General features: G+C 40.3%; 1 protein-coding gene across 1 annotated transcript in view; it reads left to right on the plus strand.

Annotated features, from left to right (window-relative positions):
• LOC136143847 (myb/SANT-like DNA-binding domain-containing protein 3) overlaps positions 1-19,008 on the plus strand; it is a 139,119-nt gene extending 120,111 nt beyond the window's left edge. The window contains exons 8-10 of the mRNA XM_065901493.1: positions 4,844-4,967; positions 14,923-15,081; positions 18,871-19,008. Of these exons, the coding sequence (XP_065757565.1) occupies positions 4,844-4,967; positions 14,923-15,081; positions 18,871-18,955 (368 nt within the window). The 3' untranslated portion in view covers positions 18,956-19,008. The remainder of the gene's footprint in view (positions 1-4,843; positions 4,968-14,922; positions 15,082-18,870) is intronic.
• Position 19,009: the final 1 nt, after the last annotated feature.

Here is a 19,009-nt window from a genome sequence, read left to right on the forward strand (position 1 = left end):
TAGTCAAGGCCATGGTTTTTCCAGTGGTCATGTATGGATGTGAGAGTTGCACTATAAAGAAAGCTGAATGCCGAAGAATTGATGCTTTTGAACTGTGGTGTTGGAAAGGCTCTTGAGAGTCCCTTGGACTGCAAGGAGATCCAACCAGTCTATCCTAAAGGAAATCAGTCCTGAATATTCATTGGAAGGACAGATGCTGAAGCCAAAACTCCAATCCTTTGGCCACCTGATGCGAAGAGCTGACTCATTTGAAAAGACCCTGGTGCTGGGAAAGATTGAAGGTGGGAGGAGAAGGGGACGACAGAGGATGAGATGGTTGGATGGCATCACTGACTTAATGGACATGAGTTTGAGTAAACTCTGGGAGTTGGTAATGGACAGGGAGGCCTGATGTGGTCCAGTCTATGGGGCCGCAAAGAGTCGGACATGACTGAGTGACTGAACTGAACTGATACTATATTGAGTTCCTTATTGCTGAACGTGTTTTAAGTAGAAACAGGTTCATGGGGTTGAAACTAAAGAAATTCTTTCGTTAGACCAAATGACCTCCAAAGACCCTTACACATCTGAGTTTCTGGTTTCATTTACTTTCCAAAGCTTGTTGACACTGTATTTTTTTTTTTTTTCTTTCTTTCTGTGTTTCTATTATCTAGTAGCTCAGCTACTGCTGAGCTCAGACTTACCAGTGCCACAGTTTGGATTGTGTAGTAACCTCTTAATTGGTCATCCTATCTTCCTTTTGTCTTCTAATTAATTTCAATAACTTTTTGAGACATTATTTGCATACCATTAAGTTCACCTGTTTAAATAATGTAATTTAGTGGGTTTGTTTTTCTTTTAGTATATTTACAGGATTGTACTAGCATCACATCATAGTCTAATTTTAGATCATTTTCATTACCCTGAAAATAAACCTCACACCCGTGTCACTCCCCATTCCCCCCTGACCATCAGCCCTAGCCCTAGGTAACCACTCTCAGTTAACTTCTTATGTAAAACATGGCTTTGCTTCTGTTGCTTTCCAACTGAGTCCTCCTTGTCCATATGATTAAGAAAACGTTTCTCACCTGAGGTTTCAATTTTTCCCTGCTCTGACTTCAACTTATTTTTCCAACTTTGACTTAAACCCTTGCATAGTCTGAGTGTACAGTTATTGCTAGGTCCACTTACCTCTTGTTCTTGAGAGTGAAAACAGGTGCCTTATACCTGTTTTTTTGGTTTCCAGTGTTCAACTATCTGAATCTGTCCATGCTTTGAGACCTAACTTGAGTACTACCTTCTCTATGAGTCCTTCCCTGGGTTATTCTGCCTAAAATGAAGTTCTCATTTGAACGTGAACTTCCATAGCACCTAGTATTATAAAATCTTCTTTTGGTGTTTTATTGTATGCTATCATGCGGGACCTCTTCTCTTGTGTTGTTCAGCTTTTTGTGTGTGTATGTTGATGATAAACTTCTTGAGGACAGGGACTGTGACCACTTTTCCCTTACCCCCTCTGTAGCTTAGCTGAGCGTATGGATGTGCACAGAAATAGTATGTAAGTGTAATGGAATGAATAGTGTTGGCATTGAGCAAAATGCTGAATTTGGACTCTGTGACAGAGATTTCAAAGTCTTAATAGACACGTCCACTTTTATATGACTTTGCTTTGTTTAGAGCTTGATACCACTTTCTTTCATTAATCATTCAGTGAATGCTATTGGTGTTTTACTCTTTATTCATTTCTCATAACCCATTCCTAATTTTCTTATTGCTATCATGAATCTGAATTCTCTGATCACTTTCAGCTCTGCATTATTTTGCTGTTTTTAGTACTTTCTATGGTAGGTTAGTACATTACCAGAGGTTTTGTGGGCCAGTGTGGTCTGTTTGTTATATACTTTATGCAACTTTATTTCTATTGGTTGGTACCTAACCTCAATCTCTATAGTCCCATTATTATATATTTCATGGTATGTCACAACCTGAAAATATCATGTTTTGAGAAGTTGCAGGATGATAAGCACTGTGGGAGACAGTTGCATTCCTCAAGTCACCTCATGGCTTGATTGCAAAGGTTGAATACGACTCTTGGTTTGAAACCATAGCAAGAACATTACTATGTTCTAAGTGTCAGGAGTTATACAGAAATGGATAATACAGGCATCTAGATCCTCAGGGAAGGGAGTTCATGATCTCATGGCAGAGACCAATTTAAATACCTAAATAGTTATGACAGTGTTGTGAGTATTATAGCACAGAAGTGGGTGCTCAGGATTATAGCAGCCCAGAAGAAGGCTTGATTTCTTTGCCACAGCGTAATTATGGTTTGGGAGCTGGAGGAGCCCCTGTAAGCCCTTTGAGGACAGGATATATCTTAACTGTTTTTTTATCCCAGCACCTAGCAGAGTCCCTGGCATATGGAAGGTGATGAATAAATGATAAATGAGTAAGCCACCTATTCTCTGCTATCTAGCATGGTGGCTACAAGCCACATGTGACTATTGAATATTTGGAATGTGACCAGTTGGAATTGAGGTGTCCTGAAGTGCTCTCCAGATTTTGTAGACCTATTTAAGAAAAAGGAATATAAACTATCATAATTTATCTGAATATATGTTGAAATGCTACTTATTTGATATATTAGGTTAAGTAAAATATATGATTAAAATTCTTGTCTACTTTTTGAAAATATGACTACTAGAAAATAAAAAATTATGTCTTGTGTTATATATCTTTTTTGTTATCAGCATTTTGTTTGGTTTATTAAAAAAATTACTTTATTTATTTATTTTTGGCTACGCTGGTCTTCATTGCTCCTCATGGGCTTTCTCTAGTTGTGGTGGGCTGGCTTCTCACTGCAGTGGCTTCTCTTGTTTCGGAGCACTGGCTCTGGGGTGTGCAGGCATCAGTAGTTGTGGTGCTCACCTCAGCACGTGGAATATTCCTGAACCAGGGATCGGGCATATGCATTGGTAAGCGGATTCTTAACACTGGACCACCAGGGAAGACCACTGTATTATACTATTGATGGACTTTGCTGATCTCATTCAGCTCTCTTAGAAGAAATTATTTGATTTAAGGTTACACAAAATAGCAGAGATACCCTTAAAATTGAGATCTTCTCTGTTGGATTTCTCCTTAGTTTAATTCTCTTTCTATGCATAAATTTGCACAATGTAAATAACATAAAATTTGAGGTAAAGTGGCATGAATTTGGTCTTGTTAAGGATGACATATCCCCTCTTGGCTGTAGTTACACTATCTTTGAACTTAATAATCATTAAGATTAATAGTCAAAAAGATTCTCCTTTCATGTGTAAATTTTGATCTCCAGAAAAACCTGCATTTTCAGTTCTCAGTTTTTTCACACTTGGTGCACCTGTTCCCAGTTCTCCCTTCCTTATTGGTATCTATATATACACATAGTCTTTTATTGCATTCCTTCTTAGTTTGTTTCTATTAATAATTATTCAGATTATATTAACACTTTGTGTATATTTGGGGGATATAAGTCTTGGCTGGTACATAATGTGTTACATAGAGAGCTGGTGGGTTTAGTGGCCTGTACATGCATTAATTATCTCACATAATATAGTTGTGAGAACTCAGGCTTAGAGAGGGTGGTATGCTCAAGGTCACATGAGGTTGTTATTAGTAAGAATCTGTAATTCACAGAATAATACACAGAATCTGTAAACTGGAATTTTATAAAATGGCAGGAAGCTTGGGAGTTTTTCCTATACATGGACAGGCCTGTAAACATTGGGGAACTCTGGGTTCATAGAGCCGAGGACTAATGTATTAGGTAAATGCCATAAAAAAAGTAAAAAAAAAAAATCATTCTAGCTTGTGCGAATATGTAAATGAGTATGTGCATATGTAAGTGTTTGGAGGTAATAAAGACAGGGAAGCCTGGCATGCTGCAGTTCGTGGGGTCACAAACAGTCTAACACGACTTAGTGACTAAACGACAAGTATATGGGAAAAAGAGACATAGGATTAGAGAATGAATTAATGAAAGACTATCGTTACTTTTGAAGACTAGATCCCCATGCCTTCTTCTTTCCTGCCCTTTTCTAACTTTGCTTCCTGACTCTTCCCGTTTTTGGTAGTGGAATTACTTACCACCCTTCTGTTTTCTTCAGTCCAACCCAGTTCAGTTCAAGTCAGTATACCTAAGTCCAAACAGATACTCATTAACATGTTTACAATGGTTCTCTTTGGATAGAGAGATTTGGGGTGGTTTTAAATTTCATTTTTGTCCTCTGTATCATTTGAATTTTTTTTTTTTTTACAGAAACATATATTAAGAAAAGCAATTTAAAAAGAACAGAAAACTATTTTCACTTGGGAAAAAATCAATATGCTTGATAGGTTTCATGCCAAAGTAAACCTTTCACCCTAAAATTTCAGAATCTCACACTTGTTCTCTGCCTTACCAGTGTCCTTTGGCCTCAATTTCATAGCCTCAAGGTGAATGGCTAGAGTAAGTCAGTTCCCCAAAAGCCAGTGCTACACACTCCATCTCTGTCTCACAGAGGCAAGATTTCTTCTGGAAGTAATATTTATTTTTATAGCAAAGGTGTTGAGTTTTTTTTTTTTTCTGATTGTTTTTACACAGCAGTTGCTCACAGTGGTCACATCCTGCAAATATTTTTAAATGCTTTGAATCTAAACAGTCTACCTGCTGTGTTTGTGGCATAATGAGACCTTGGTTCTCGTCCAGCCTCCTATCTGTTAAATTTCCTTCCCAAATTACCCAGTAAGGGATGAATTTATTTGTTGTCTTAGAACCTTTGAAAAGTCCATGTTTTTCAATTTGCTTTTCATTATTTATTGACCTGGTTTATGTTCTTTTAAGATGCTAGTGATCAAAGGGAAGATGTTTATATTGGAAACCACATGCCTTGCCCTGAAAACCTCAATGGTTACTGCATCCATGGAAAATGTGAATTCATTTATTCTACTCAGAAGGCTTCTTGTAGGTAAGTCAAGAGTACCTCCAGATCAGAGGTGAGACATTTTTTCCATCTTTGGTCACTGCTCTGTAGCAGGCAATGAAATGTGGACTAAAAATATCACTAAAAGGTAGTATTTATTTGCAGTTGACTTAAAAAAAAAATACATTAGCAGCATCATTTGGAAAAAGCTGGCACGTAATATGCAAAAAAACCCCACAGATGTTTATTAGGGTTTTGAGATAGGCTTAACCTGTTTAACATTATGCTATGTATTTTTTAATATAGAACTATACCATAGACCAATATTATTTTGATTTTTAGGCAGTCTGTCACAGAGTGGTTTGATGGACTAGAGAGTGTGTTAAGAACTGAGAATGTTCTTAAAATAAACTTGATGGTCAAGTTTCAAATGAAGTTTATAATACATTTCTGAAAATAAGGGGATAGGGACTAGAATCAGGTGTAATATGAGGGATGGAGACAGAAAGGTTGTGATTCAACTTCAACTGTGTGATTCCAGAGAGGTTGTGTAAGTAGAGCTGAGACAAAACTAGATCTCGGATTTCCTGATACCCTGTGTTTGTGGCATAATGAGACCTTGGTTCTTGTCCAGCCTCCTAGCTGATAAATTTTCCTTCATTCATTTCCTTCACCCTCGTGGCCTTAGTGCTTTTGCTATTCCGTGTCTGTGCTGATAACACTTCTTGCTGCTGCTTCTGGGAGCTTGTCTTCCAGCTCAGGTTGGTCTAGATGTCAGGCGAGTGTTTGCAAACACAGGGCAATTGCTCTCTCCTGCCCCCTGCAGTTTGACCAGTGAATCTTTCTCTCAAAAAGAAGAAAGCTTGTGAAATCAAGTCTCCTGGTTTCTCTGTTTCTTTAACTCCATTCCCCTGACTTCTCCCCAACCCCGTTCCCTGTCATTCTCCTCCTACTTAAAAAATAAAACAAAACACTGTAAGCTGTTTTAATGGTCATTAAGAGTTCTTTGTTAAGCTTTCAGCTTCCTTCTATTTGAATGGTTTCCTTGTCTTTGAAGGAGCTAATACCAGCCTTACCCCCCACCCTACCCCTTTGCCTGTACATTAAAAAAAATAATACAGCCATGCAAGGGAGAACAAAATAGAATCATACAGTGGATTCCTTATGCTTGTCTCAGTGACATACATACCTCAATAGACGTTCAGATCATGCTGTCCTCTGAGCGTGGGGTGTCTTTTAAGATAGCTAAAAGGAAGGGATGAGAGAGGTTGATGTCCAAGCCTCATGAACCTATTTGCAGGGCAGCAGTGGAGATGCAGACATAGAGAACAGACCTGTGGACACCGTGGGGGGAGCTGAGGATGGGATGCATTGAGAGAATAGCATGGAAACATATACATTACCACGTGTGAAATAGATAGCAAGGGGAAGTTTGCTGCGTGACACAGGGAGCTCAACCCAGTGCTCTGTGACAACCCGGAGGGTGGGATGGAGAGGGAGACGGGAGGGAGGGGTAGAGGGGTTCGGGAGGGAGGGGACACATGGATACCTGTGGCTGATGCATGTTGATGTATGGCAGAGGCCAACACGATGTTGTAAAGCAGTTATCCTCCAATTGAAAAAATGATGATGGTACTTATTTCCTGGTGTTGTTAATATATGCAGAGTACTTACCACAGTGCTTGTTACACAGTGTGTATTTAATAAAGAGCAATGGATATTGAAATTGACAATATTGATATTACTGGGCTACACACACTGTTAGGTCAGGGACTCTGTTTTGCTAACCATTGTCTCCCCAGTGCCTGGCATAGGGCCTCTCCCAGTAGCTACTCAGTGAATATTTTTTGAATGACATGTGATGGTGGCCAGCTTTTCCCTCTTCTTCAGACCAGAAGTGTTTCTTAAATGCTAAAGAATCTCTTTTCTGCATATTGTAACTCCAAAGAGCAGTTGATCTTTGCCTTTTGTCTAAGCATCTACAGTGCCCACAAGAACCAGGCCTTGGCATCACATGGATTTCTACTGGTCAGTGTATTTGTTTAGTAGCAGTGAACAGGCAGGGATGAACACCCTTTAGCCACAGTTCTGTTATTAGGCTAAAATCTTTTAGCATTATATCACCATTACTTTATTTATTGCGTTTGTTGTTCAGTCACTACTCCGTGTCTGACTCTGCCTACTTTGTACCAAATCCTACATGGCCCTGGGGTCTTAAGTTCAAATATGACAGAGAGCCAGCCTTCAAAAAAACCTACAGTCTGGTGGCAGCAACTGACAAGTAATAATTTAAATGTAATACTATATGAAAAATGCTATCATACATAGATATACATGAGATGATTTGAGACTTCAAGAAAGCCCTTCAACCTTAAGTGGGAGGAGGGGCAGGTCTTATGGGGACATTTGTGCCATACCAGGAGATTGTCCTTTAATTAATTAATTAATTTGGCAACACTGCATGGCTTGTGAGATCTTAGTTCCCCAACCAGAGATGGGACCCAGGCCCATACAGGAGGCACAAAGTCCTAACCACTGGACCTCCAGGGAACTCCCATGTCCTTTATTTTAAAGACAGAAACCATTTAAGGAATTAAATGAGAAAGATATGGGCAGATCTGAAAGCCATCCAGGTAGCTAGGTGGAAAAACGGATTAGAAGACTGAAGGTTAGGAGCCTATTAGTGAGGAGCGAGAGCCTGGACCAGGTAAAGGTCTTACAGTGGAACTGAGATGAGGACTGAGTTGTAGAGAGAAAAGAAGTGGTGACTCCAGAGGTTTTGGTGACTGGTTGGGTATGAGGATGGAGATGTGGGAGTTGGTGGAGGGTCATGGGAAGGAAGAGTCAAGAGAGTCTGCTGGGTTTCTAGCTGATGCAGAATTGAGGAGGGAAAGGAAATAGGGGGAGGAGAATGGAGGTTGGGGGGTCATGATGTACTGAGCTTAATAATGCTTGATCTCAAGTGTCTGTGGGGCATCCACTTACCTAGTAGGCTCCTGGGTATCTGTGGTTTTGGAACTCATGAGACAGGTGCACGTTGAAGATGTGTTTGGGAATCATTCCGTCTTTAGTGTTGCTGTTCAGTCGCTTAGTCGTGTCTGACTCTTTGCGGCCCCATGGACTGCAGCACGCCAGGCTTCCCTGTCCTTCACCATCTCCCAGAGCTTGCTCAAACTCGTGTCCATTGAGTTGGTGATGCCATCCAACTGTCTCATCCTCTGTCATCCCCTTCTCCTCCTGCCTTCAGTCTTTCGCAGCATCAGGGTCTTTTCTAGTGAGTCAACTCTTCTCATCAGGTGGCCAACATATTGGAGCGTCAGCTTCAGCATCAGTCCTTCCAATGAATATTCAGGATTGATTTCCTTTAGGACTGACTGGTTTGATCTCCTTGCAGTCCAAGGGAATCTCAAGAGCCTTCCCCAACACCAGAGTTCAGAAGGATCAATTCTTTGGCGCTCAGCCTTCTTTATGGTCCAACTCTCATCCGTACATGACTGCTGGAAGAAACCATAGCTTTGACTATATGGGCCTTTGTTGGCAGAGGTCTTTAGCATATCCCATCTAATTCCTACAGCAGTCCTTCCACCCACTGGGCCTCCCGTTGACTAATCTCTCACCTTTTCAGTGCATATCCTCATTGCCTCCTTCCTCAGCTTAATTCTGTGGTCAATCCTTGTAGTTCCTCCCTTGCTTCATCATACACGCACTTGACACAACTATAATCCTGGTTCGTTCCAGCCTCCCGCCTGCTGCATACCTACACCCACCAGGCTTTAACTGGTCTTCTGCACCTTTATACTCAGTGGGCCTGCATGCTGCCGGCAGTCACCCTATAACTGCGGTCCTTCATCCTCCTCGCCTAGATAAAATGACTGCTTTTACCATCCACCCTCTCTTCAGACTGTCAACACCTCCTCTCATCCTCACTCTCAGTTAATGGTCTTGTTTTCAAGTTCAATGAGAAAACTGAAGGAGTATGAAGAGAACATTCACAGGCTTTTTACTATCACTGCAGCAATGCTCCCCATTTTTCTTCTTACCATATATTGTTTTATTCATATATTTTTATACATTTATAAGTTGCTTTTTATTTCTTTTATCTTGAAAGGCATTTCTCATTGTCACGTCTGTCGGCTACGGTCCCATTTCTGTCCTTTCCTTTGTAGAAGAACTGGAAATAGTTGTCTGTAGTCTGTCTGCAGTTTCTCACTTCCTATCTCATGAATTCACCCCAGTGAGCTTTTGCGCCCCAGCGCTTCACTGAGACTGTTCTTGTTGCTAAATTCATCAGTCAGTTCCTCAGTCTCAGATGACTTTTGAATGATCAGAGGCGTCCAACCTCCTGCGTGACAGACCTTCTTCACTTGGTTAAGGGATTACGCTCTCCTCGTTTTCTCCTTCCTCACTGGCTGCTCCTCTGTCAGCCCTCTTGCCTGGCTCCTCTTTTGCTTCCCGGTCCCTCAATGTTGGCGTGCTGCCAGGGTCCAGCTCTGGTCCTCTTCCTCAGTGACTCCGGCCAGCATCCGGGCTTTGCATGATGTATGCTGATGACTCCCAAGCCACTCTCTCAACTTGGGACTCTCCCTCACTGCCCTTTTTCGCACGAGCATCTGACACCTTAAGCTCAATAGAACCTAAGCTGATTTCCGGATCTGCCCTCCCTCTCCTAAACCTGTTCTGCCTCTACCTTCTCCATCTCAGTTGATGCTGACGCCATCTTTTCTTTGATTTAGACAAAACACCTCTGATATGACTTTGACTTGTCTCTCTCATACTCCACATTTAGTCATTTCAGGCGTCCTGTTCACTCCATTTCAGAATATATCCAACATTTGATTACTTTGCATTGTCACTGCTACTTCCTAGTCCAGGCACCATTTTCCCCTCCGGCATTATGCATTAGCCTTCCTGATTGTATCCTAAATAGTCCATATTCAGCACAGCAGCCAGAGGGAGACTAAAATAAAAGTCAGCTCTTGTTTTTCCTTAGCTGATGCCCTTCCGGCGGCTCCTCCATCTCCTGAGTGAGGAGCCCTTGGCAGGCGGGCCCCTTCACGTCTCTGTGTCTGTCCTCTCCTTCCCTTTGGCTGGCCCGTTCCAGCCACACTTGCTTGGACACACCGTGCACTCATGCACACACCTCAGGGCCTTTGCACTGGTTCTTCTTTTGCCTGTTACGCTCTCCTCACGCTTGTCCACACAGCAGACTCCCTGACCCCCTTCACATCTTTACTCACTTGTCTCTTCCTGAAGCTTGCCTTGACCATCTTCCTTAAAGTTGCAGGGCTCCCTTGCTGGCCCATATCTGGCACTCATAATACCCCTTAATTCTTTCTCTTTGTTCTCTTTTAATTCTGCCTTCTAACATAACCATTTAATTTGCTTATCGTGTTTATTGACCCTCCCTCCCCTACTAGAGGATAAACAGGCCAGGGATCTTTGTTTCCTGATGTATCCCAAATGCCCCCCTCAGTACTTGGCACATGTGCTCAGTAAGTAGGTTAAATGTATGAGTGAATGAGTCAGCCCATGAGGCTGTGGGTATGATGAGATTACCATGGAGGGTGTGGACTTGAAAGAACAGGCGAGAGAGAACCAGATGCCTGGATGTGCCTTTAATCAGCCACAGAGGAAGTGGTGCTAACCTGGAATTTAATACTCCAGGTATTTGGAGAGTGTAACCCAATAGTCAGGTGCAGGAATGATGTCCAGGGGGAACTGCATGAGTGAAACATGGTCTATACATTCTTTTTGATACTCTGATCTTTAATTTTTGAATTAACCTTAATAGTCAACTGCGTATCTAGGACATTGTTATAGCTCCCTGTGGAACTATTTTTATTTCACTGAGCTTTGACTTTGGGCTGTTAGCCTGCCATGAAGTATATTCTTTCAAAAAATCCTATGAGACTTCATTACATTGTTGAATTTATTATAGCTGTATTGTTGAGGATGACGCTCTCTGGATGAGAAAGTACCCTTTCTGGGGGTGGGGGGCCAGGCTGTGTCACTTGTGGGGTTCTTAGTTTCCCGACCAGGGGTTGAACTCAGGCCAGTGAAAGCCCCGAGTCTTAACTACTGGACTGCAAGGAAATTCCCAGAAAGTATCCTCTTTATATGAGGACTTATGAGATAAAGTTCCCTTAAATTTAATAAAAATAGCAACTGATTTGTTTTTTAAAAATGAAATATAGTTGATTTACAGTATTAGTTTCGAGTATACAACATAGTGATTCAGTGTTTTTATAGATTATACTCCACTAAAAGTTGTTACAAAATAATGGCTATAATTCTCTGTGCTCTACAATATACTTGTTGCGTGTCTATTTTATATACAGTAGCTTGTCTCTCTTAATCCTATACCCCTATCTCGCTCTTCTTCCCTTCTGTCTTCCCACTGGTAACCACTATTTGTTTCCTATATCTGTGAATTTGTTTCTTTTTTGCTATATACATTCTTTGTTTTAATTTTTAGATTTCACAAAAAAGTGGTATTACACAGTATTTGTCTGACATTTTGCTAAGCGTAATATTCTCTAGGTCCATCTATGTTGCTGCAGATGGCAGAATTTCATTATTTTTTATTGCTGAGGAATATTCCATTGTGTATACGTGTGTGTTTATCCATTTGTCTGTTAGTGGACACCTGGGTTTCTTCCGTAACTCGGCTATTGTAAATGATGCTGCCCTGAACATTGGGATGTATGTATCTTTTCAAGTTCGTGTTTTTGTTTTTTCTATATGCCCAGGAGTGGAATTTCTGGGTCATTTGGTAGATCTGTTTTCAGTTTTTTGAGGAATCTTACTGGTTTCCATAGCGACTGCACCAGTTTACATTCCAACAGTAGTAGTATACAAGGGTTCCCTTTTGTCCACATTCTTGCCAGCATTTGTGATTTGTGAACTTTTTGATGATAACCATTCTGACAGCTATGAGGTGATATCTTAGTAAAATGTTGAGCATCTTTTCATTAACCATCTCTGTGTATATTCTTTGAAAAAGAAATGTCTATTCAGGTCTTCCGCCTATTTTTTGTTTGGGTGGTTTTTTTGATATTGAGTTATATGAGCTGTTTATATATTTTGGATATTAACTGCTTATTGGTAATATCATTTGCAAATATTTTCTTCCTTCAGTAGGTTGTCTTTTTGTTTGGTCTATGGTTTCCTTTGCTGTGCAAAAGATTTTAAGTTTAATTAGATCCCATTTGTTTAGTTCTGCTTTTATTTTTTGCCTTGGGAGACAGATAAAAAAAATATTGGTATTATTTATGTCAAAGCATGTTCTACCTGTGTTCACTTCTAGGTGTTTCATGGTTTTCAAGTCTTACATTTAGTTTTGGTCCATTTTAAGTTTATTTTTGTGTATGGTGTGAAGAAATACTCTGGTCTCATCCTGGTACATGTGTTTGTCCAGTTACTGTTATTCTTTTGAGCAACTGGCTTGATTTCGTTTCGTGGAGATTGTATTTTATATCAGTGATTTTATCTCTTTTCCTTTTCCCCTCACCTCTCATCTCCTGTCCCACTTCTTTCCTTTATTCAATGGTTTTTAGTATTTTCATGGAGTTGTGCAGTCACTACAGTCAGTTTTACATTTCGTCACCCTGAGGAAACTATACCCTTTACTCCCAAATCTCCCCATCTTCCTGAGCCTTAGACAGCCACTAATACTCCTTGTCTCTATAGATTTATCTATTCTGGACATTTCATTTCAGTAGATTATATTCATACAGTATGTGGTCTTCTGTGTCTGTCTTTGACTTAGCATACTGTTACATGATTTATTCATGTTGTGGCGTGTATCAATATTTTGTTCCTTTTTGTGGCTGAACAGTATTTCATTAGATGGGTGATACCATATTTTTTAATCCACTTACCAGTTGAAAAATAATTAGATTGTTTCCACTTTTGGCTATTATGGATCATGCTCCCTTGAATAATTGTTTGCAAGTTTTTGTGTGGACATGTGTTTTCATTTCCACTGGTTAAATGCCTAGGAGTTGCTCAGCCAAATGCTAACTCTGTATTTAACTTTTTGAGGAACTGCCAGAATGTTTTTAAAAGTGGCTGCATCATTTTTATGTTCCCTACAGAATCCTTGCCAACATTTGTCATTTTCTGACTTTCTGATTGCTAGTGGGTATGCTAGATATTTCATCATATTGTGGTTTTGATTTGCATTTCCATGATGACTAATGATATTAGTGCTTATTTGTCATTTATATATCTTTTTTGGAGAAGTGTCTGTTCAGATCTTTTGTCTGTTTTGTACTTTTCCCCTCTTTTTGTTAATGAGTTGTAATAGTTTTTTATATATTTTAGATACAAATCTCTTATCAGATACATACTTTGCAGAAATTTTCTCCTGTGGGTTGTCTTTTCACTTTCTTTCTTGATAGTGTCCTTATGTACAAAAGATTTAATTTTGATTTAGCCCAGTTTAACTTTGTTATTGTTTGTGCTTTTGATGGTGTATGAAGAAATCACACCTCATCTAAGGTCATGAATATTTACTTTTCTCCCCGCCCAAGAGTTTTTTATAGTTTTAGTTCTTGCATTTAGATCTGTGATCCATTTGAGTTAATTTTTGTGTATACTATGAGGAAGAGGTCCAACTCTTATCCTTTTGTGTGTGAATATCCAGTTGTCCCAGCACCATTTGTTGAAAAGACTGTTGTTCTTCTCTCATCAAGTTATCTTAGCTCCCTTTCCAAATATCAGTTGACCATAGATGTGAAGGTGTATTTCTTGGCTCTCAGTTATGTTTATGATCTATGTATCTATCAAACTGCTATTTTTTGTCTGCTAGGAAGCTTAGAACCAGTATGAAAACCTCTGGCAGGTGTCTGGGACCCCCAAGGGTAGGATTTGTGGACTCACATCCCTCTGTTTCTGTGCTTTCAGATTTCTTTCTTGCTATGCGTATGTGTGTGTTAGTTGCTTAGTCAGATCCAAGTGTTTGCAGTCCTTTGGACTCTATCCCACCAGGTTCTTCTGTCCATGGGATTCTCCAGGCAAGAACACTGGAGTGGGTTGCCGTTCCTTCTCCAGGGGATCTTCCCAACCCAGGGATTAAACCCGGGTTTCCTGCATAGCAGGCGGATTCTTTTTTTTTTTCACTGTCTGAGCCACCAGGAAGCCCCTTGCTATGTGTCTTTTTATTAAAAATTATTTCTCTGTAATGAAATGTGGGACATTAATAAGTACTCTATCCTTAGACTTCTAATGTTTTATTAATCATTTGTAACCAAAGGCTGGCGAATTTACACATTTCACTTCTGTCCTTGTGTCAACTAAAAAATGTGAGTTTTCTGTTAAGTATCTTAAATGTTTCTCCCTGTCAAATTATCATCAGCTGATGTTGTTGCCTTTTTATTTACTCTTAATTGGAATTCAGATAATTTTTAAGATTTGTACTTACTTGACTGCTTAGCCCTGTTTCTGTCATGAATAACTTATTTTCATCTCTCCCCTTGTGCTTTAAATGATTATATTATGTACACTGAGAAGTGTCCTGAATATAATTTGGTGTTATGTTCAGAGAACTGTAAATGCCTATAAAACTATTTATTCAATAATCCACTTCAAGTATCTAGCCTAAGGGGTAACACTAAATGTAGAATGCACAGTCATCATAATATCCACCACACCTAACTCATAATTCTGAAAAATGGAAAATAACTGATATGTCTAAGAGCAAGGAATAGGTAAGTTTGCTTTACTTTAGTCACTGATTGGGATATTGTGAATCCATTTTTAAATGGCAGTAACAAAGACTACTTAGCAGCTTTTAAATTAAAGTGATATAATAAGAAGCACTTTGTAAAATAGTTGTATCCAAAAGAGTATAAGGAAATACAATGATGACAGTGTTTCTTCAGATGGTGGGAGAGTGCCTGATTTGCTGTTTCTTTTATGTGTTTTCATTTTAAAACCTGGAATTACTAAAATTTATAAATCTCATAGGAGTCCTTTTTTTCTTTTTCCCCCTTTTCAGATGTGAATCTGGTTACACTGGACAGCACTGTGAAAAGACAGACTTTAGTATTCTCTATGTAGTGCCAAGTAGGCAAAAGCTCACTCATGTTCTTATTGCAGCAATTATTGGAGCTGTACAGATTGCCATTATAGTCGCAATTGTCATGTGCATAACCAGGTAGGTAATGGCCTGCAAAATACCAGCTTTCAATTAGAGGTGGGTGGCTACTAAAGAGTCCTGAAGCACTCAAAATAATGGGGACTTGACATCTACCAGTCTATTAGGAAGAAATCCTAGAATTAGTTCTCTAAGGTATCCATGTAGGTCTGACCTCTCCCCGTCGTGCCGCTTTAAAATTTGGTCAAGAACTCATTCCCAGGGTTACAGGCAGATCTAGGCTCAGGCAGAGGAAGCCTGAGGGTATTTAGTGGCATAAAGGAATTTGAGATCTTAGAACTGTGTGTCCGCTTTAAGCATTGCCTTCAGGGACAATGATGGTAGCAGGATGGTCTGCACATGCATTGAAGAGCCAGGCAGGAACTTTCTAAGTCCTGCAGAACTGATTGGGTCTTGTGCCCTAAGAATATACTTTATCCATAGTAAATACAAGAAGGGAAGAAACCAGAGGTTAAAGAAAACTGCTTTTTTTAGTATGTTGTCTTAGCATTACTTCATTTTCTGGAAAACAGTCATAAGTAGTAAACTTTAAAATACTCTAACTAAAACCATTGGGAGTTTATCATAACTGAACCCCAAAGTAAAGGGCATACTTGGAGTGCAGTTGGCCTAAAAAGAGGTGTTTTCCAGGCTGAGTGGAAATATGTAAGTCAGAACTGAACTGGACCTTGGAGAACTCAAAGAAGATTAAGTTTTCATCTTGTTCATCTTTATGCTTCTGAGTCTCAGGTCTTTTCTCCTCACTTACCTCTTCCTACCTCCTTTCAGTTTGGTTCAGACTCCCATAAACAACATCTCTATACATTTCTGTGTTATTCTTGGCTGAGGGTTACACTATATCAAGTGCAGATATTGGCAGGCCATAATGGATTTATGGCTCTTCTATCTGAAGTCTGGGGAGAAGCCAGACCTTCTGTGCTCTTAGCCATCTGGAGCTAAAATGATGAATCTAGAAATGATGAAAAACTCTTTTCTGAATAACATATTTTTCATAAATTACAAGTGCTAAAAGCCAGTGGACTTTATTCTATAGAACAGATGATCTGCCCTTAGGCAAGACTACCGAATATGAAATTGGGCAGTAGATTAAAGTAGGGACATAATGTTATAAAAAATAATGACAGCAGAAAGAGAATATAGAAAAAATAGACCCACCATGTAACAGCAGGGCTGCCTGCGGCTGTTTAACATGGGCTCGGAGGTGAAGCAGTTTGCCTGTGGTCCTCCAGCTAGTAAGTGAAAGGGTCTGGATTTGGATTCGGTGCTGCCTGATTGCCAGACCATTCCTCTTGCCACTGAGCCACCAAGAGGAGGGGGGTCCATGTTAAGTCATCTTGGGAAATACATTTGCTAAGTATGATCCTCCTGTGGGAGTGCCATTCATACTTGATTTTGTAGCAGTTCAGGGTTTTGCAACAGGGGCGGGACTTGGTGTGCATCATTTTCCCAGAGCATTAGTTCTGTGTGTCATCTGAAAAATTTATTGGAGAGAAAATGTGAGGTTTTGGAAGACCATTTAGGATGTTATTAGAGTAAAGCAGGAGTGGAATAAAAGATGATTTGGAAGGTGAATGAAAGAAATAAGGTAGTAAGATAAAGGCAAGGGAAGATTTTGAGGCCCAGTGATTTTTAGTTCCTTAAAGACTGAAGGACGTTAGAGTCAGCAAGACGTTACTTTGTATTCAACCCCTTCATTCTAGAGAAGTGAGGAAATTGGTGCCCTAGGTTGGGAAAACTTGACCCAAGAGCATAGTTAAGCCCTTTTATACATCCTATCCAGCCTTTTGTCCAGCTCTTTGCCTCAATTCTCACTGTGCCATAATCCTCAGCTACTAAATTAAAATTACCTTGCAGGTAGTTTTCAAATTAGTGGTGGCTGTGGTTTAGTCGCTAAGTCGTGTCTGTTTGCTGTGACCCCTTGGACTGTATAGCCCACCGGCTCCTCTGTCCGTGGGATGCTCCAGGCAAGAATGCTGGAGTGCGGCATTTCCTTCTCCAGGGGATCTTCCTGACCCAGGGGTTAGACCTGGCCTCCTGCCTTGCAGGCAGATTATTTACCAACTAAGCTACCAGAGAATTCAAGTTAGTAATCTCTCGTTTATATCCCATCACTCTAGTACTCTTGCCTGGAAAATCCCATGGATGGAGGAGCCTGATAGGCTGCAGTCCATGGGGTCGCTAAGAATTGGACACGACTGAGCGATTTCACTTTCATCTTTCATTTTCATGCATTGGAGAAGGAAATGGCAACCCACTCCAGTATTCTTGCCTGGAGAATCCCAGGGACGGGGGAGCCTGGTGGGCTGCCGTCTATGGGGTTACACAGAGTTGGACACGACTGAAGCGACTTAGCAGCCGCAGCAGCAGCAGCAGCAGCAGTTTATATCCCAAGTCCACTTACTGCCTTCACAGACACATAGGCGTTGCCTTATATTTATTTTTAACTGTTACAGTGTCCTCACTACCCTCTGTCTCTATGTCTGAAGGGTCATCTCATTGAATTTATCATAGATCTCTTCCTGAGGCCTTTTTATTATGGCATTTTCACCCCTAGAATGTCTTGCTCCCTTGGCTTGAGGATATTGTAATTATGCACGTGGGCTGACCTGCACTGCATTTTTAAGGAGTGCCTCTCCCACACAGTCCGTTGTGACAGCTGTTCACTTATCCTGTGGTGACTGTTACATGTGAGGAATCTTCCTTTAAAGGGATGTTCCCACTGGCACATTTATGAAGACTGCAGGAGTGAAATGTTCTTCTCTTATGCTTGGCATCTTCTTTCATGTTGAATATCACCTTGGCCAAACCCCCTTATTGTGTAGATGAAAAAAAACCCTGGTCTCAGGAACTTGTCTAGTTTCACGGTGAGTTTGTGACAATTGAAGATTGTCATCCCTCCCAGTCAGTGTTCCCATGTGAGAAATGGAATTGATTCCAGCCCTGTCTACCTCCAAGTGTTTTTATGAGGATAAGTAAGGTAAACTTTGTGAAAAACAGTATGTAAACTGGAAGTGTTACCATCAAGGCTTTTATATCAAGACAGAGCCGTGCTCTTGGAAAATGAGTAAAAACCTGGAACTTTAGGGTAGAAGTTCTCGTTGTCTCAAGACTTTCTTACCATTAGATTATAAAGTTCTTGCTGGAGGAGATTTTAGAGGTTAGTCCAACTTTTAATATTTTGCTTATAGAAAAAGGGGGGTTGCACAGCTAGTTTCTACAGAGCCTAAACTCAGAATTACTGGAGCTCATCCAGTCTCCTTTATTCCGCGTTGTGTAGTATGTAGCACTTTGTCCACAGTGAGAGCTGATCACGTTCATATTCCAGTGGGCAGGCACATGGCATGACAGGCTTCAAAGCACCGCAGGGAAACACGCCCAGAACCCTACGAGCAGGCTGAGAAGTAGCTCTTACCTCCGGTTCTGTCCTGGCTTTTGTGGTTTGTCCCTGCAGGGTGTTGAACGACTTCTTCTGAGTTACCGTCTAAAATAACTAGGCGTTTCCTGCATTTTCTGATTTGAGGTTAATAAGCACATTTCTTCCTGATTTCTCCTTCACTTAAGCTGTCCTTGTCATTTGAGGGTGTTGTCATGCTCAGAGAAAGTACATAAGCAAGGATCCTTTCTACTATCAGACGTTTACATGTTACCAGTCACTGTGGTTCCATCAAATAGCGTCTGTTTCCCTTTCATGTGATCATATACAATATGGCTTTATGTGTGGAATGTGTATTAACTTGGAAACATTTGAAGTATCCTAAACAAAATGACATTTTCCTTTTTTCTTATCAGAAAATGCCCTAAAAATAATAGAGGACGACGACAGAAGCAAAACCTAGGTCATTTTACTTCAGATACGTCATCCAGAATGGTTTGAACTGGTGACTTTTATATGTACACTGACCATGTGATGTACATTTATTATGTCTTT

Source organism: Muntiacus reevesi, chromosome 10, assembly GCF_963930625.1.
Source record: "Muntiacus reevesi chromosome 10, mMunRee1.1, whole genome shotgun sequence".
Lineage (NCBI taxonomy): Eukaryota > Metazoa > Chordata > Mammalia > Artiodactyla > Cervidae > Muntiacus > Muntiacus reevesi.